The sequence below is a fragment of the Platichthys flesus genome, chromosome 3 (genome assembly GCF_949316205.1).
Source record: "Platichthys flesus chromosome 3, fPlaFle2.1, whole genome shotgun sequence".
NCBI lineage: Eukaryota > Metazoa > Chordata > Actinopteri > Pleuronectiformes > Pleuronectidae > Platichthys > Platichthys flesus.
In genome coordinates this window covers 6,629,047-6,645,376 of record NC_084947.1, presented here as the reverse complement: position 1 = coordinate 6,645,376, position 16,330 = coordinate 6,629,047, and the positions used below count along the sequence as shown (strand labels likewise).

General features: G+C 40.4%; 5 protein-coding genes across 5 annotated transcripts; 4 read left to right on the top strand and 1 right to left on the bottom strand.

The window, feature by feature from the left end:
• The first annotated feature begins 178 nt into the window (after positions 1-178).
• On the top strand, positions 179-1,069 carry LOC133933671 (uncharacterized). The gene has a single exon (XM_062380841.1). The coding sequence runs from the start codon at positions 179-181 to the stop codon at positions 1,067-1,069; it is 891 nt and encodes a 296-aa protein (XP_062236825.1).
• Positions 1,070-3,668: 2,599 nt separating this feature from the next.
• Positions 3,669-4,559, top strand: LOC133933693 (uncharacterized). The gene has a single exon (XM_062380875.1). The coding sequence runs from the start codon at positions 3,669-3,671 to the stop codon at positions 4,557-4,559; it is 891 nt and encodes a 296-aa protein (XP_062236859.1).
• Positions 4,560-7,009: 2,450 nt separating this feature from the next.
• LOC133933675 (uncharacterized) lies at positions 7,010-7,900 on the top strand. Its single transcript, XM_062380853.1, has one exon. It carries the CDS (start codon positions 7,010-7,012, stop codon positions 7,898-7,900), a length of 891 nt encoding a protein of 296 aa, XP_062236837.1.
• Positions 7,901-10,166: 2,266 nt separating this feature from the next.
• Positions 10,167-11,057, top strand: LOC133933582 (uncharacterized). The gene has a single exon (XM_062380706.1). The coding sequence runs from the start codon at positions 10,167-10,169 to the stop codon at positions 11,055-11,057; it is 891 nt and encodes a 296-aa protein (XP_062236690.1).
• Positions 11,058-12,642: 1,585 nt separating this feature from the next.
• Positions 12,643-16,000, bottom strand: LOC133949333 (protease-associated domain-containing protein 1-like). The gene is made up of 5 exons (XM_062383418.1): positions 15,791-16,000; positions 15,466-15,566; positions 14,515-14,624; positions 13,702-13,869; positions 12,643-13,610 (listed from the first exon to the last, which is right to left on the bottom strand). The coding sequence occupies exons 1-5, from the start codon at positions 15,852-15,854 to the stop codon at positions 13,490-13,492; spliced, it is 564 nt and encodes a 187-aa protein (XP_062239402.1). The 5' UTR covers positions 15,855-16,000; the 3' UTR covers positions 12,643-13,489.
• Positions 16,001-16,330: the final 330 nt, after the last annotated feature.

Sequence of the window (16,330 nt, the reverse complement as noted above, 5' to 3'; positions counted from 1 at the left end):
AAAATTCTGACTATTTGCCTTGTTAAATGATAAAGTGTCTTTAAGATGATAACATGTTGGGGAAATAAAAGCTTAAAGATTGACATGAAGAGTGACATTAGGTCATTCCTCATGGGCACAGTTTGGTATCACCTGTTCAATATAAAGATCAAATAAACGAGGCGGCTCTACAGACACCATGCTCCTCTTCAACCTCACACCCCCCGTGGCAGGAGCGGTGCTTCCTCTCTCTGTGGACTTCAACAGTCCTGTCGATTATCTCATCTTTATCTTTCAGATCTTATTCGCCACGGCCGCGGTTCTTTTAGCAGGGCCGGTGGTCATCAGCATTTTGTGCACCAGAGCGCTGCGGCTGCAGAACCGGTTCATTTTCATGCTGAACACCAGCATCTGTGACACACTAGTGGGGCTGTCAGTGTACTACCAGGGTCTGTTCGATGTGCAGGAGGGCTACCCGTCCAGAAACGGGACTTATCACGTGTTACCTTCTCTGCTCGGGGTGAACATTATGACCTTTTTATTCGCGCAGTTCGATCGATATTTTGCTGTGTGCCACTCCTTTGCTTACATGCGCTTTGTCACTCGGGGTCTGATCATCTCCACGAACGTGTACTGTTGGTTCCACGTCTACGTGCTGTTGCTCATTCAAAATCACCTGCCTCTCTCCAAAGCTGTACAGATGTACGTCTTTGGCATCGTCAGTTTGCAGTTCATCGTGCTCACCAAGGTGGCCATGACCATCAAACTGTACTTTGTAGCCAGGTACCAGCTGGAGAGAGACCCCCCCAGTGCAGAGAGAGAAAACAACAAGGAGTCTCTGAGAATCATCATCTTTGTTGTCATTAGCTTCTTGGTGTTGTGGTGCCCCTCCTTTGTTAACATCGTGCTCAGACTGATAGTGGGGCGAGGGCTCGTGTTTAGGAACGAGGCCACCAATCTGTTCGCCATCATGGCCCGTCTGAACGCCGTGTGCACACCGGCCGTGTACCTGTGGGGGAGCCCGGCTCTGAGGGAGGCCACGGTGCGGACGGTGTGGGGCAGAGTGTGTCCTCGGTGCAGGAGGAGGTAAGAGGGGCAAAAGGAAAAAGATGATAATCGCTTCTCTGAGGAGTGAACGTGCAGTGAAGCAGATGTTGATGCGTCTCTTTCTCAGGGTTGTCCCCAGTCCTGTGAAGGGAACCAGTGAAGGGAGGCCGACCGAGATTCACTGACTGGGAAAGGTGAGATGAGCGAAGACTCATCCAGCTTAAATAAAAAATGTAAATGTAACTACAAATGAATAAATATGTATTATTTTTAATTATTTATTTCAGTATGTTGACTCTGACAGGTTCCGGGTAATGAACTGCAGCTTTCCCGTCTATTCAGATCTTGTTGATGTCAATGTTAATTGTTACAGACGCCCTTGGAATTCGTAATGTTATTTATCTTCTTATACGAATAAAATAATTAATTGATAAAGCCAAACCCTCATTCAACAGAAACAAGTTTGTGGTTTTATGTTTAAATTAGTTTTTTTAGTCCATCAGATTGCTGGTTTACTTTCATAGTTGTTATAGATTTATATAATATTATGCTTAATTAGTCACTAATTCAACAATATTATTCATCTTTGATTCTTATTATTATTTCTTTATTTTCAGGCCTCAATGAGTACAGAAAACTTCCCTCACCATAAAACGTTCAAGCATAGATATACTATAATCTGCATACTGAGCTGATGAAGTTCAATAGTGTGATGAAACTGACCTTATATAATATATATATATATATATATAAAATGCAGGAGAGGGGCAAAAGGAAAAGATGATATATTATACTGTATATATACATATAATAACATTAGCGTACTGATGTGACTGCAGTTACTGGTGCTGAAGTTTAGTTCAATTTAAGTGTGTCTTATTTGAAATTAGATTTTGGACCTAATCTCTATTTCACCAAAGAAGATTTGCGTCTTACAAGCAAATGATGACGAGTTTGAAAACAGCTTTCTGATCCTTGGTCCGGAACATTGCAGTAACATATATTTTTGTCCATTTGTGTAAATATTTGCAGATTGTCCTTGATTTGTTTTAATATCTGTATAAATGTGCTAAATAACGTTTCTATCCTGATTTGTTCATCGTCGCAGGAAGAGCGTCAGTAGACGCCTCCTATGGATTCGTGACACCAAAGCGCCCTCTGGTGGTATTTTGAATAAAATACAACTCACACGAGTAGTAAAAGCTCTTGTGAATTAAATACTATTAATATGTGATATATGCCACTCTTTTCTATATTTTTTTAAGTTGTCCTACAAGTTATGAGGTTCATACTTTCCACAACATTGCATGTATTTTAGCAAACGAAGAATGTTATGCTTTGTTCATTATAGTATTATTATAATAACATTATTTATATATTTCTCCTGCATCAAGACGATGATGCCCTTATTGGGCTGTCATATTTTGTTTATATGACAGCCCATTAAGAGCTGAATGAAAGACTTAAGAAAGGAACTAATTTACCATGGGACTTCAGTGGAAGTTTTACTTTGACACTGGATTTCTGCACGAGGCTGGTATGTTAGGAAAATACAGGCTGGTGGCTCTACAGCTGATCTTACATATAAAACAATCATTTCACTTCACCCATTCAGCCTAAACGTCACTCTTCTCCATCATGACACATTCCCTGACAGGAGGAGATACTGAGGACTATTTTATGTTTATATTCCAGATTTGATTCCCTACAACTGTTGCACTACACATTCAAAACAGGTTTATTTTCATGGTGAAAACTAGGACCATCAGATTTGTGCTAGAATGCTTATGAGCAAATAAGTGGGTTTCTTCAGAATCAGAATCAGAATCAGAATCAGAATCAGAATTATTTTTATTGCCATGTATATTTGCACATACAGGAAATTGCCTTGGTGTCAGTAAAGCACTTATCTTAATTTAGACTTTTTCTTGGAAATAAAGTCATGAGGCCTCTATTCTCTCATATGTGACGTGTTGACCTGCTGATTGTAAATCCCTTCTCATGAGGCTGTTGCCTCACCATAAAGGGGATTATGTATATTAAGTGTCAACGTATAGCTGCGTTGTAATATAAGATATTCTCCAGCTGGAAAAGTCATTATGATGGAAAACTAAGAAGCGTCTTCATTTAGATTATGCACTGCTCAAACTATACATATGATAAATATAATAAGTTGGGTTCAGTAACCGAATCACCAGAAAACAAAGAGTGATCAGTGAACAGTGATGATTTATATACAACTGATAAAAACAAGATATCAAATGAATAATGAATTAAAAGCTTTTGATCAATGTAACTGTGACGAGCAGAAGAAAAATAAAGCATGTTTGCTTGTGAAGGTTTGGGGGAAATATTGTGTGATCATTATTTTTGTCAATTTAACAAAGAGGCATTTTTAATGAACATGGGTCTATCTGCAAGTTAATGTTAAAACTGAATTGCAATAAAAGAAAAACTGAAATACTAAATTCTGACTATTTGCCTTGTTAAATGATAAAGTGTCTTTAAGATGATAACATGTTCTAGGAAATAAAAGCTTAATGATTGACATGAAGAGTGCCATTAGGTCATTCCTCATGGGCACAGTTTGGTATCACCTGTTCAATATAAAGACCAAAAAACAAGGCAGCTTTACAGACACCATGCTCCTCTTCAACCTCACACCCCCCGTGGCAGGAGCGGTGCTTCCTCTCTCTGTGGACTTCAACAGTCCTGTTGATTATCTCATCTTTATCTTTCAGATCTTATTCGCCACGGCCGCGGTTCTTTTAGCAGGGCCGGTGGTTATCAGCATTTTGTGCACCAGAGCGCTGCGGCTGCAGAACCGGTTCATTTTCATGCTGAACACCAGCATCTGTGACACACTGGTGGGGCTGTCAGTGTACTACCAGGGTCTGTTCGATGTGCAGGAGGGCTACCCGTCCAGAAACGGGACTTATAACGTGTTACCTACTCTCCTCGGGGTAAACATTATGACCTTTTTATTCGCGCAGTTCGATCGATATTTCGCTGTGTGCCACTCCTTTGCCTATATGCGCTTTGTCACTCGGAGGGTGATCATCTCCACGAACGTGTACTGCTGGTTCCACGTCTACGTGCTGTTGCTCATTCAAAATTACCTGCCTCTTTCCAAAGCTGTGCAGGTGTACGTCTTCAGCATCGTCACCTTGCAGTTCATCGTGCTCACCAAGGTGGCCATGACCATCAAACTGTACTTTGTAGCCAGGTACCAGCTGGAGAGAGACCCCCCCAGTGCAGAGAGAGAAAACAACAAGGAGTCTCTGAGAATCATCATCTTTGTTGTCATAAGCTTCTTGGTGTTGTGGTGCCCCTCCTTTGTTAACATCGTGCTCAGACTGATAGTGGGGCGAGGGCTCGTGTTTAGGAACGAGGCCACCAATCTGTTCGCCATCATGGCCCGTCTGAACTCTGTGTGCACACCGGCCGTGTACCTGTGGGGGAGCCCGGCTCTGAGGGAGGCCACGGTGCGGACGGTGTGGGGCAGAGTGTGTCCTCGGTGCAGGAGGAGGTAAGAGGGGCAAAAGGAAAAAGATGATATTCGCTTCTCTGAGGAGTGAACGTGCAGTGAAGCAGATGTTGATGCGTCTCTTTCTCAGGGTTGTCCCCAGTCCTGTGAAGGGAACCAGTAAAGGGAGGCCGACCAAGATTCACTGAATGGGAAAGGTGAGATGAGCGAAGACTCATCCAGCTTAAATAAAAAATGTAAATGTAACTACAAATGAATAAATATGTATTATTTTCATTATTTATTTCAGTATGTTGACTCTGACAGGTTCCGGGTAATGAACTGCAGCTTTCCCGTCTATTCAGATCTTGTTGATGTTAATGTTAATTGTTACAGACGCCCTTGGAATTCGTAATGTTATTTATCTTCTAATACGAATAAAAGAATTAATTGATAAAGCCAAACCCTCATTCAACAGAAACAAGTTTGTGGTTTTATGTTTAAATTTTAGTCCATCAGATTGCTGGTTTACATTCATAGTTGTTATAGTTTTATATAATATTATGCTTAATTAGTCAATAATTCAACAATATCATTCTTCTTCGATTCTTATTATTTATTTATTTTCAGGCCTCAATGAGTACAGAAAACATCCCTCACCATAAGACGTTCAAGCATAAATATACTATAATCTACATACTGAGCTGTTGAAGTTCAATAGTGTGATGAAACTGACCTTATATATATATAGATATATACATATAATAACTTTAGCTTACTGATGTGACTGCAGATCCTGGTGCTGAAGTTAAGTTCTATTCAAGTGTCTCTTATGTGAAATTAGTTTTGGGTCCAAATCACTATTTCACCAAAGAAGATTTGCGTCTTACAAGCAAATGATGACGAGTTTGAAAACAGCTTTCTGATCCTTGGTCCGGAACATCGCAGTAACATATATTTTTGTCCATTTGTGTAAATATTTGCAGATTGTCCTTGATTTGTTTTAATATCTGTATAAATGTGCTAAATAACGTTTTTATCCTGATTTGTTCATCGTCGCAGGAAGAACTTCTGTAGATGCCTCCTATGGATTCGTGACACCAAAGCGCCCTCTGGTGGTATTTTGAATAAAATACAACTCACACGAGTAGTAAAAGCTCTTGTGAATTAAATACTATTAATATGTGATATATGCCACTCTTTTCTATATTTTTTTAAGTTGTCCTACAAGTTATGAGGTTCATACTTTCCACAACATTGCATGTATTTTAGCAAACGAAGAATGTTATGCTTTGTTCATTATAGTATTATTATAATAACATTATTTATATATTTCTCCTGCATCAAGACGATGATGCCCTTATTGGGCTGTCATATTTTGTTTATATGACAGCCCAATAAGAGCTGAATAAAAGCCTTAAGAAAGGAACTAATTTACCATGGGACTTCAGTGGAAGTTTAACTTTGACACTGGATTTCTGCACGAGGCTGGTGTTTGTATGTTAGGAGAATACAGGCTGGTGGCTCCACAGCTGATCTTACATATAAAACAATCATTTCACTTCACCCATTCAGCCTAAACGTCACTCTTCTCCATCATCACACATTCCCTGACAGGAGGAGATACTGAGGACTATTTTATCTTTATATTTCAGATTTGATTCCCTACAACTGTTGCAGTACACATTCAAGACAGGTTTATTTTCATGGTGAAAACTAGGACCATCAGATTTGTGTTAGAATGCTTATGAGCGAATAAGTGGGTTTCTTGTGTCAGTAAAACACTTATATTAATTTAGACTTTTTCTTGGAAATAAAGTCATGAGGCCTCTATTCTCTCATATGTGACGTGTTGACCTGCTGATTGTAAATCCCTCCTCATGAGGCCGTTTCCTCAACACAAAGGGGATTATGTATAGTATGTGTCAACGTATAGCTGCGGTGTAATATATGATAACATTATCTCAAGCTGAAAAAAGTATTTTTGATGGGAAAACTAAGAAGCGTCTTCATTTAGATTATGCACTGTTCAAACTATACATATGATAAATATAATAAGTTGGGTCAGTAGGTGAATCACTAGGAAACAAAGAGTGATCAGTGACCAATGATGATTTCTACATCTGATAAGAAGATAACAAATGAATAATGAATCAAAAGCTGTTGATCAATGTAACTGTGTCGAGCAGAAGAAAAGTAAAAGCATGTTTGCTTGTGAAGGTTTGGGGGAAATATTGTGTGATAATTATTGTCAACATAACAAAAAAGCGTTTTTAATGAAGATGGGTCTATCTGCAAGTTAATGTTAAAACTGAATTGCAATAAAATAAAAACTGAAATACTAAATTCTGACTATTTGCCTTGTTAAATGATAAAGTGTCTTTAAGATGATAACATGTTGGGGAAATAAAAGCTTAATGATTGACATGAAGAGTGACATTAGGTCATTCCTCATGGGCACAGTTTGGTATCACCTGTTCAATATAAAGACCAAAAAACAAGGCAGCTTTACAGACCATGCTCCTCTTCAACCTCACACCCCCCGTGGCAGGAGCGGTGCTTCCTCTCTCTGTGGACTTCAACAGTCCTGTTGATTATCTCATCTTTATCTTTCAGATCTTATTCGCCACGGCCGCGGTTCTTTTAGCAGGGCCGGTGGTCATCAGCATTTTGTGCACCAGAGCGCTGCGGCTGCAGAACCGGTTCATTTTCATGCTGAACACCAGCATCTGTGACACACTGGTGGGGCTGTCAGTGTACTACCAGGGTCTGTTCGATGTGCAGGAGGGCTACCCGTCCAGAAACGGGACTTATAATGTGTTAACAACTCTGCTCGGGGTAAACATTATGACCTTTTTATTCGCGCAGTTCGATCGATATTTTGCTGTGTGCCACTCCTTTGCTTACATGCGCTTTGTCACTCGGAGTCTGATCATCTCCACGAACGTGTACTGCTGGTTCCACGTCTACGTGCTGTTGCTCATTCAAAATTTCATGCCTCTCTCCAAAGCTGTGCAGATGTACGTCTTCAGCATCGTCACCTTGCAGTTCATCGTGCTCACCAAGGTGGCCATGACCATCAAACTGTACTTTGTAGCCAGGTACCAGCTCGAGAGAGACCCCCCCAGTGCAGAGAGAGAAAACAAAAAGGAGTCTCTGAGAATCATCATCTTTGTTGTCATTAGCTTCTTGGTGTTGTGGTGCCCCTCCTTTGTTAACATCGTGCTCAGACTGATAGTGGGGCGAGGGCTCGTGTTTAGGAACGAGGCCACCAATCTGTTCGCCATCATGGCCCGTCTGAACGCCGTGTGCACACCGGCCGTGTACCTGTGGGGGAGCCCGGCTCTGAGGGAGGCCACGGTGCGGACGGTGTGGGGCAGAGTGTGTCCTCGGTGCAGGAGGAGGTAAGAGGGGCAAAAGGAAAAAGATGATATTCGCTTCTCTGAGGAGTGAACGTGCAGTGAAGCAGATGTTGATGAGTCTCTTTCTCAGGGTTGTCCCCAGTCCTGTGAAGGGAACCAGTAAAGGGAGGCCGACCAAGATTCACTGACTGGGAAAGGTGAGATGAGCGAAGACTCATCCAGCTAAAATAAATATGTATTATTTTTCATTATTTATCACATTATCTCAGTATTTTGACTCTTACAGGTTCCCGGTAATGAACTACAGCTTTCCTGTCTATTCAAACCTTGTAGATGTTAATGTTAGTTGTTACAGACGCCCTTGGAATTCTTTATGTTATTGTCTTCCAATACGCAAAAAGAAATGTATTGATAAAGCCAAACCCTCATTCAACAGAAACAAGTTTGGGTTTTATGTTTAACTTTTTGTTTGTTAGTCCATCAGTTTGCTGGTTTACACTAATAGTTGTTAGAGCTTTATATAATATATATTATATTAAGTTTGATTACTCTCTAAATAACCATTATTCATCTTGAATTTACATTATTATTATAAGTAGTATTAGTATTTATTCAATTATTTTCAGGCCTCCATGAGTACAGAAAACTTCTCTCACCATAAAACGTTAAAGCATAAATATTATATAATGTGCATACTGAGCTGATAATGTTCAATAGTGTGATGAAACTGACCTCATAAATATAATTACATTAGCTTACTGATGTGACTGCAGATCCTGGTGCTGAAGTTAAGTTAAATTCAAGTGTCTCTTACTTGAAATGAGTTTTGGGTCCAAATCACTATTTCACCAAAGTCTCCATTTGTGTAAATATTTCAAAATGGTCCACGTTTTTTTTTTGAATATTTGTCTCAATGTGTTTAATAACGTTTCTAACCTGATTTTTCTTTCATTGCAGCAAGAACTTCAGATTCATCACACCAAAGCGCCTTCTGGTGGCATTTTGGATCAAACACAACTCAAATGAGTAATAAAAGCTCCTGTTAATAAAATACTGTGTTGTGATAAATGCTACTCCTTTTTGTAGTATTGCTTGAGTTTTAGCAAAGGAAGAATGATATGCTTTGTTAATTATAGTATTATTATAACATTAAAAAAATATATTTCTGCTGCATCAGGATGAGTTTTTTTTTTTATGACAGAACAATAAAAGCCTTTAGAAGGGAAAAAATGTATCATGGGACTTTACTGAATATTTTACTTTGACACTGGATTTCTGCACGAGGCTGGTGTTTGTATGTTAGGAGAATACAGGCTGGTGGCTCCACAGCTGATCTTACACATAAAACAATCATTTCACTTCACCCATTCAGCCTAAACGTCACTCTTCTCCATCATCACACATTCCCTGACAGGAGGAGATACTGAGGACTATTTTATCTTTATATTTCAGATTTGATTCCCTACAACTGTTGCAGTACACATTCAAGACAGGTTTATTTTCATGGCGAAAACTAGGACCATCAGATTTGTGTTAGAATGCTTATGAGCGAATAAGTGGGTTTCTTGTGTCAGTAAAGCACTTATATTAATTTAGACTTTTTCTTGGAATTAAAGTCATGAGGCCTCTATTCTCTTATATGTGACGTGTTGACCTGCTGATTGTAAATCCCTCCTCATGAGGCCGTTTCCTCAACACAAAGGGGATTATGTATAGTATGTGTCAACGTATAGCTGCGGTGTAATATATGATAACATTATCTCAAGCTGAAAAAAGTCTTTTTGATGGGAAAACTAAGAAGCGTCTTCATTTAGATTATGCACTGTTCAAACTATACATATGATAAATATAATAAGTTGGGTCAGTAGGTGAATCACTAGGAAACAAAGAGTGATCAGTGACCAATGATGATTTCTACATCTGATAAGAAGATAACAAATGAATAATGAATCAAAAGCTGTTGATCAATGTAACTGTGGCGAGCAGAAGAAAAGTAAAAGCATGTTGGCTTGTGAAGGTTTGGGGGAAATATTGTGATAATTATTGTCAACATAACAAAAAAGCGTTTTTAATGAAGATGGGTCTATCTGCAAGTTAATGTTAAAACTGAATTGCAATAAAAGAAAAACTGAAATACAAAATTCTGACTTTTTGCAGTTTTAAATGATAGTGTCTTTAAGATGATAACATGTTAGGGGAAATAAAAGATTAAAGATTGACATGAAGAGTGACATTAGGTCATTCCTCATGGGCACAGTTTGGTATCACCTCTTCAATATAAAGACCAAATAAACGAGGCAGCTTTACAGACCATGCTCCTCTTCAACCTCACACCCCCCGTGGCAGGAGCGGTGCTTCCTCTCTCTGTGGACTTCAACAGTCCTGTCGATTATCTCATCTTTATCTTTCAGATCTTATTCGCCACGGCCGCGGTTCTTTTAGCAGGGCCGGTGGTTATCAGCATTTTGTGCACCAGAGCGCTGCGGCTGCAGAACCGGTTCATTTTCATGCTGAACAGCAGCATCTGTGACACACTGGTGGGGCTGTCAGTGTACTACCAGGGTCTGTTCGATGTGCAGGAGGGCTACCCGTCCAGAAACGGGACTTATAATGTGTTAACAACTCTGCTCGGGGTGAACATTATGACCTTTTTATTCGCGCAGTTTGATCGATATTTTGCTGTGTGCCACTCCTTTGCTTACATGCGCTTTTTCACCCGGAGGGTGATCATCTCCACGAACGTGTACTGTTGGTTCCACGTCTACGGGCAGCTGCTCATTCAAAATTTCATGCCTCTCTCCAAAGCTGTGCAGATGTACGTCTTCAGCATCGTCACCTTGCAGTTCATCGTGCTCACCAAGGTGGCCATGACCATCAAACTGTACTTTGTAGCCAGGTACCAGCTGGAGAGAGACCCCCCCAGTGCAGAGAGAGAAAACAAAAAGGAGTCTCTGAGAATCATCATCTTTGTTGTCATTAGCTTCTTGGTGTTGTGGTGCCCCTCCTTTGTTAACATCGTGCTCAGACTGATAGTGGGGCGAGGGCTCGTGTTTAGGAACGAGGCCACCAATCTGTTCGCCATCATGGCCCGTCTGAACGCCGTGTGCACACCGGCCGTGTACCTGTGGGGGAGCCCGGTTCTGAGGGAGGCCACGGTGCGGACGGTGTGGGGCAGAGTGTGTCCTCGGTGCAGGAGGAGGTAAGAGGGGCAAAAGGAAAAATATGATATTCGCTTCTCTGAGGAGTGAACGTGCAGTGAAGCAGATGTTGATGCGTCTCTTTCTCAGGGTTGTCCCCAGTCCTGTGAAGGGAACCAGTAAAGGGAGGCCGACCAAGATTCACTGACTGGGAAAGGTGAGATGAGCGAAGACTCATGCAGCTTAAATATATGTATTATTTTCATTATTTATTTCAGTATTTTGACTCTTACAGGTTCCCGGTAATGAACTGCAGCTTTCCCGTCTATTCAAACCTTGTAGATGTTAATGTATGTTGTTACAGACGCCCTAGGACTTCGTAATGTTTTTATCTTTCCGATACAAAAAAAGGGATTAATTGATAAAGCCAAACCCTCATTCAAAAGAAACAAGTATGGGTTTTATGTTTAACTTTGTTTTTTAGTCAGTAAGTTTGCTGGTTTACATTAATAGTTGTTATAGCTTTATATAATATATACTTTTAAGTTAAATTGGTCACTAAATAACCAAAATCATTCATATTTTTTAGTTTACATTATTATTGTAAGTAGTATTAGTATGTATTAAATTTTTATCAGGCCTCCATGAATACAGAGAACATTATTTACCATAAAACGTTTATGCAGATAATCTGCATACATGCAATTTGATCCTTGGTCCGGAACATTGCAGTGACATATGTTTGTCCATTTGTGTAAATATTTCCAAATTATCCTTGATTTGTTTTAATATTTGTCTCAATGTGTTAAATAACATTTCTGACCTGATTTTTCTTTCATTGCAGGAAGAACTTCAGATTCATGACACCAGAGCGCCTTCTGGTGGCATTTTGGATCAAATGCAACTCAAATAAGTAATAAAAGCTCTTGTAAATAAAATACTTTTAATATGTGATATATTCTACTCCTTTCTGTATTTTAAAGTTGTATTGCATGTGTTTTAACAAAGGAAGAATGTTATGCTTTGTTAATTATAGTATTATTAGGATTCTGCTGCATCAGGATGAGGTTTTTTTTATATGACAGAATAACAAAAGCCTTAAGAAGGGAAATAATTTACCATGTGACTTCAGTGGAAGTTTAACTTTGACACTGGATTTCTGCACGAGGCTTATGTTTGTATGTTAGGAGAAAAAAGGCTGGTGGCTCCACAGCTGATCTTACATATAAAACAAATCATTTCACTTAACCTCTTCAGCCTAAACGTCACTCTTCTCCAGCATCACACACTCCCTGACAGGAGGAGATACTGAGGACTATTGTATCTGTATATTCCAGATTTTATTCCCTTTAACTGTTGCACTACACATTCAAAACAGGTTTATTTTCATGGTGAAAACTAGGACCATCCGATTTGTGCTGAATGTTTAAAAGCGAGGCCTGGCTGCTCTAACGTCAGTTTCGATTCATCTTTCTCACTTCTGCAATCTGAATCCCTCACCCCTTTATATTATTACTGATATGCTGACACATGGATCAATAAAGTTACCGACCCACTAACATTAGCAATCTGTTACAAGCATAGACAAAAAACAACTACGTTTTATGAATGTCAACCGCAAGAAAGCAAACAAATGAAGGTCTGTTCTGCAAAAAGTTTCATTTAGATTTATTAAACATAAGAAAAGGAATGCACATTAATTATCAGTTTTATCCTGTTAAAGTTCGTGCAGATGAACAGAAATTATTTACATCTGTACAGTGAGATGACTTTCCCAGTATATTGTATTGTGAATAAAGCAGACGCAGTGATGAATAGTTTCTATCCCTCAGAGGAATATCAAACCACCAACACTTCGACCTGGCAGAAGAGACGGGTGCTGTGTAAGTGTTGTATTAATGCATAACGAGATTTTCATTCTCACTAGTAACAAACTGATCAAGTGAACAAAAGGTTCCTGGAGACCGAGCTACTGGAAGACACTCAGTCATGATCAACAACTGTCCAAACTATAAATCAAAGCATCACTGTTTCTCATCTGATCAACCTCAGACTAGTCCGTTGTATTGCTGAGGATCTAAGGAAGTGCACAGTTGACTGCAGTGTTGTGGATGAATATTTGTCAAGGAAATAAAAATACAGACCTGAATTAATCTATTCAAACCCTAAATCCTACTTGTGACTGGTTGTGTCACATACACTGTGACACTAAGCAATAAGCCCCTGCACACAGGCACATTATGAAAGGGCACTGGAGTAATTATTCAAACTTCAGCTCGGCACTAACCATAAGCAAGAATGTTTCTTATTTGTTTGTCTTTAATTGTTAGGTTTATTGGTTCACCACTAGTACATGTGATAGGTTACCCACCACAACAAGGTTATCACAAAGACTTCCCTGTGAAGCTGTGGGTTTACTCACTGCTGAGAGGAAATGCACCGATGAAAGAGAGCGAGCTGAGTGTGGAAGACGATGAAGTTGTAGGTGTGTGTCACTTCTACCACAGGGTCCATGGTGGCTGCTTCAGAGGGAATGAGGCCAGAGACGAAACGTTGACAGGGATGGAAATGACAGCCCACGGCAGCTCTTGTCTCTTAAGAGTTCGTCTGATCATCATTCTAGAATACATGGAAAAATCTGTTAAAGCCCAATAAATGCAATGCATCAATCCTTAGATAACATACAACAGCTCTGAAGGACGCGTCTTACCCATCACGTCCCAGCACAAACAGAGCAGGAATGCTTGGTTTGGCCGTGGTCCCATCAGTGATCATATCGAGGTACTGACTGTCGTTGTCCGCTGCATTATCAGCTATCAGAACCGCTTTGCCTCCGGCTTCCTCCACATAACGGGCCTTTTGTACAAAGGAGCAACCACTGAAGAAAAAAAAGATAAATAAACGGAAGAAAACATTTTTAAAATGAGCCGGACAAAAACAAGATGTAACACTGCGACCAATGATGTGCTGTCACATAGCTACTCAAACTCTACTGTCCCATGTGTTTTGTGCACAGACTCTGCACATACAAATGTCTCAGAGCATTACATACAACTAGAAATGCCAATGTTTCACATGCAAGTTACTATCAATAATTTATTTAGTACTTACTGATATAAGTATTACTGAAAATTACAAGTAAGTCAAAGCCGATATCTTGTTATTGCCATGTAGTGTGGGGATTGTATTTTGTGCCCTGCTCTACTTTGCTATGTGCCCGAGAGCTTAAAACACAGCTGAATAACCATTATACATACATGATACAAGCATGTTATTAGAGAATAAATTAGTTTATTCAATATTTTATCATATTCAGAAATACAATCCGTCCTTTTAAGGCTGTAATAGAAGAATAAAGAACAGAACCACACCTAAGCCTAAACAAAATGTCTTACTATAGGTTGACTGCAGCCACACCCTGGGCTGCTTATCTTACATCTTACATATCCAAGCTTACAGTTCCAAATTCCCATCACTGGTCTGTTTATGGCCTCTAAAGGTGCAACTATAAGTTGGTATTTACCCTCTTTCCACCAGGATGACTTGTCCCTGAATGATATCTCTGTCCTTCAGGTCTGAGCAGCCATCCGCTGGGTCTGCAGGCACTAGGAAAATCTCATCGTAGGATGAAGTCTGGAAACCCAGGGAGAGAGGAGCACATGGGAGACAAAGAGGTAGAGAGGGTGAAAACCTTGACTTTGTCTGACAATACACAGACATCATCGAGACGTCCCCACAGTGAATGAGAAGGCTAATGAAGCCACCAAAAATCCTCTGTAGTATCTTTAGGTGCAGAGTGGAGTGCACCTAATCAGCTCCATCAGAGTGTGGTGTGGTAACTGCAGTGAGCAGGAGAGGAAGACCCCCCAGCGTGTGATCAGAACTGCTCTTATCTCAGGGACAGCCTTGACATTAATACAGGACATTTATCAGACCAGGGTCATAGGAAGGGAACACATCATCATCGGGGACAGTACACTTCCAAACACATCTTTACTTGAAGTTCATTTTTATGCTTGTACTTTTTCACTGTAATGGTTTAATCTTGTGAGACGCAGGACTGGCAAAGTAAGAATTCCTTTCGTTGGTGCAACGCGTGAATTTGAATGTGATTTGAAAGCTTGTGGACATAAATAGATAGATAGATTGATAGGTTGATGGATACTTTATCGATTCCAAGGGAAATGTAGGCCTCCAGTATCACACAAAAACACTAAAAACACGAGCGCATAAGAATAAGTTCACTGCCATGAGATGAAAGTTTAACCACCGGAACTACTACAGAGTTGTCAATGTAAAGAAGTACAGTATGTGCTAATGGAGATTTTGAGAATACACATTTAAAGTATAAGGTGATAGAAAGACACAAGTAACCAAGGCAGAGTACTGAAGCCAAATATAAATACACACATACGAAGGACAGGATGTGTTGAGGGGTTGATGAATGAAACACAAGAGAGGAAGTGGTGCTTACAAAATCTCCTCCAAAGTCTTTAGCGGGCGCAGCACTGAAGATGTAGCCGATCTCCTCTGGACTGATGACCCGGAAGTACAACAGTTCATTGACCCCGAGACCTGCAGCAGCACCCCCCCACCAAAAAAAACATAAACACTTGTAAATACATAGAACTGCATCATCCACGTGAAGTCAGAGCTGTTCGTGGACGTTCAGCGAGTGAACGTATCGTCTCTACACCGGGCGAAACCGTGTAAATGCACGGGCAACAAAGGTTCTCCAACGCTAATGCTAACACCGCTACTAGCTAAACTCGCCGGTGGCCATGGATCGCTCCTCTCACCTGACGTGCGGCTGAAGACGCTCCACAGGTACAACACTACAGCTGTCTGGAGAACCGCGGCCATGTTCAGGACATGTGCGACGTTACGGCCCCGACACGCGTTCGCACTTCACATGTGACGGCGTAGCCTCCTCCATGTCCGTGGCTGCACCGGGGAACAACACGGCGGCAGGTGAGCGGCCATATCCGGTCAGTGTGCTGTGCGCATGCGCGTTCCGCAGAGCCGGATCAACACGCCCGGGGGCCGCTGGGCAAGAAGGAGTTGCTGGGCCCCTTCCGAGCCCCCTCAAATTAAAAAATCAGGAGATTATTATCAAATGCACAACAATAACATTAAGCAGTCGCTGGCAATTAAATGCTTGAGTCACTGGCTCTCTTCTAGCAATGCTCAAAGTAATTACAACCCAAAAAACTTTGAATAAACTTGTATAAAATAGAATATCAAAAATTTAAATTAAGAAATAAAAGAAATACAAAAGAAAAAACAATAGGGCAATAGGGCAAATGTGTTTTAATAGTAGACTGTGTACCAGGTTTTGA

What these genes read in the sequence shown, in the direction of transcription:
- LOC133933671 (XM_062380841.1), top strand. Translation starts at nt 179, where the DNA reads ATGCTCCTCTTCAACCTCACACCCCCCGTGGCAGGAGCGGTGCTTCCT.
- LOC133933693 (XM_062380875.1), top strand. Translation starts at nt 3,669, where the DNA reads ATGCTCCTCTTCAACCTCACACCCCCCGTGGCAGGAGCGGTGCTTCCT.
- LOC133933675 (XM_062380853.1), top strand. Translation starts at nt 7,010, where the DNA reads ATGCTCCTCTTCAACCTCACACCCCCCGTGGCAGGAGCGGTGCTTCCT.
- LOC133933582 (XM_062380706.1), top strand. Translation starts at nt 10,167, where the DNA reads ATGCTCCTCTTCAACCTCACACCCCCCGTGGCAGGAGCGGTGCTTCCT.
- LOC133949333 (XM_062383418.1), bottom strand. Translation starts at nt 15,854, where the DNA reads ATGGCCGCGGTTCTCCAGACAGCTGTAGTGTTGTACCTGTGGAGCGTC. An exon ending in AAGACTTTGGAGGAGATTTT is followed by an intron (nt 14,625 to 15,465) that starts GTAAGCACCACT and finishes CTGGGTTTCCAG; the next exon opens with ACTTCATCCTACGATGAGAT. An exon ending in GTCATCCTGGTGGAAAGAGG is followed by an intron (nt 13,870 to 14,514) that starts GTAAATACCAAC and finishes TTTTTTCTTCAG; the next exon opens with TGGTTGCTCCTTTGTACAAA.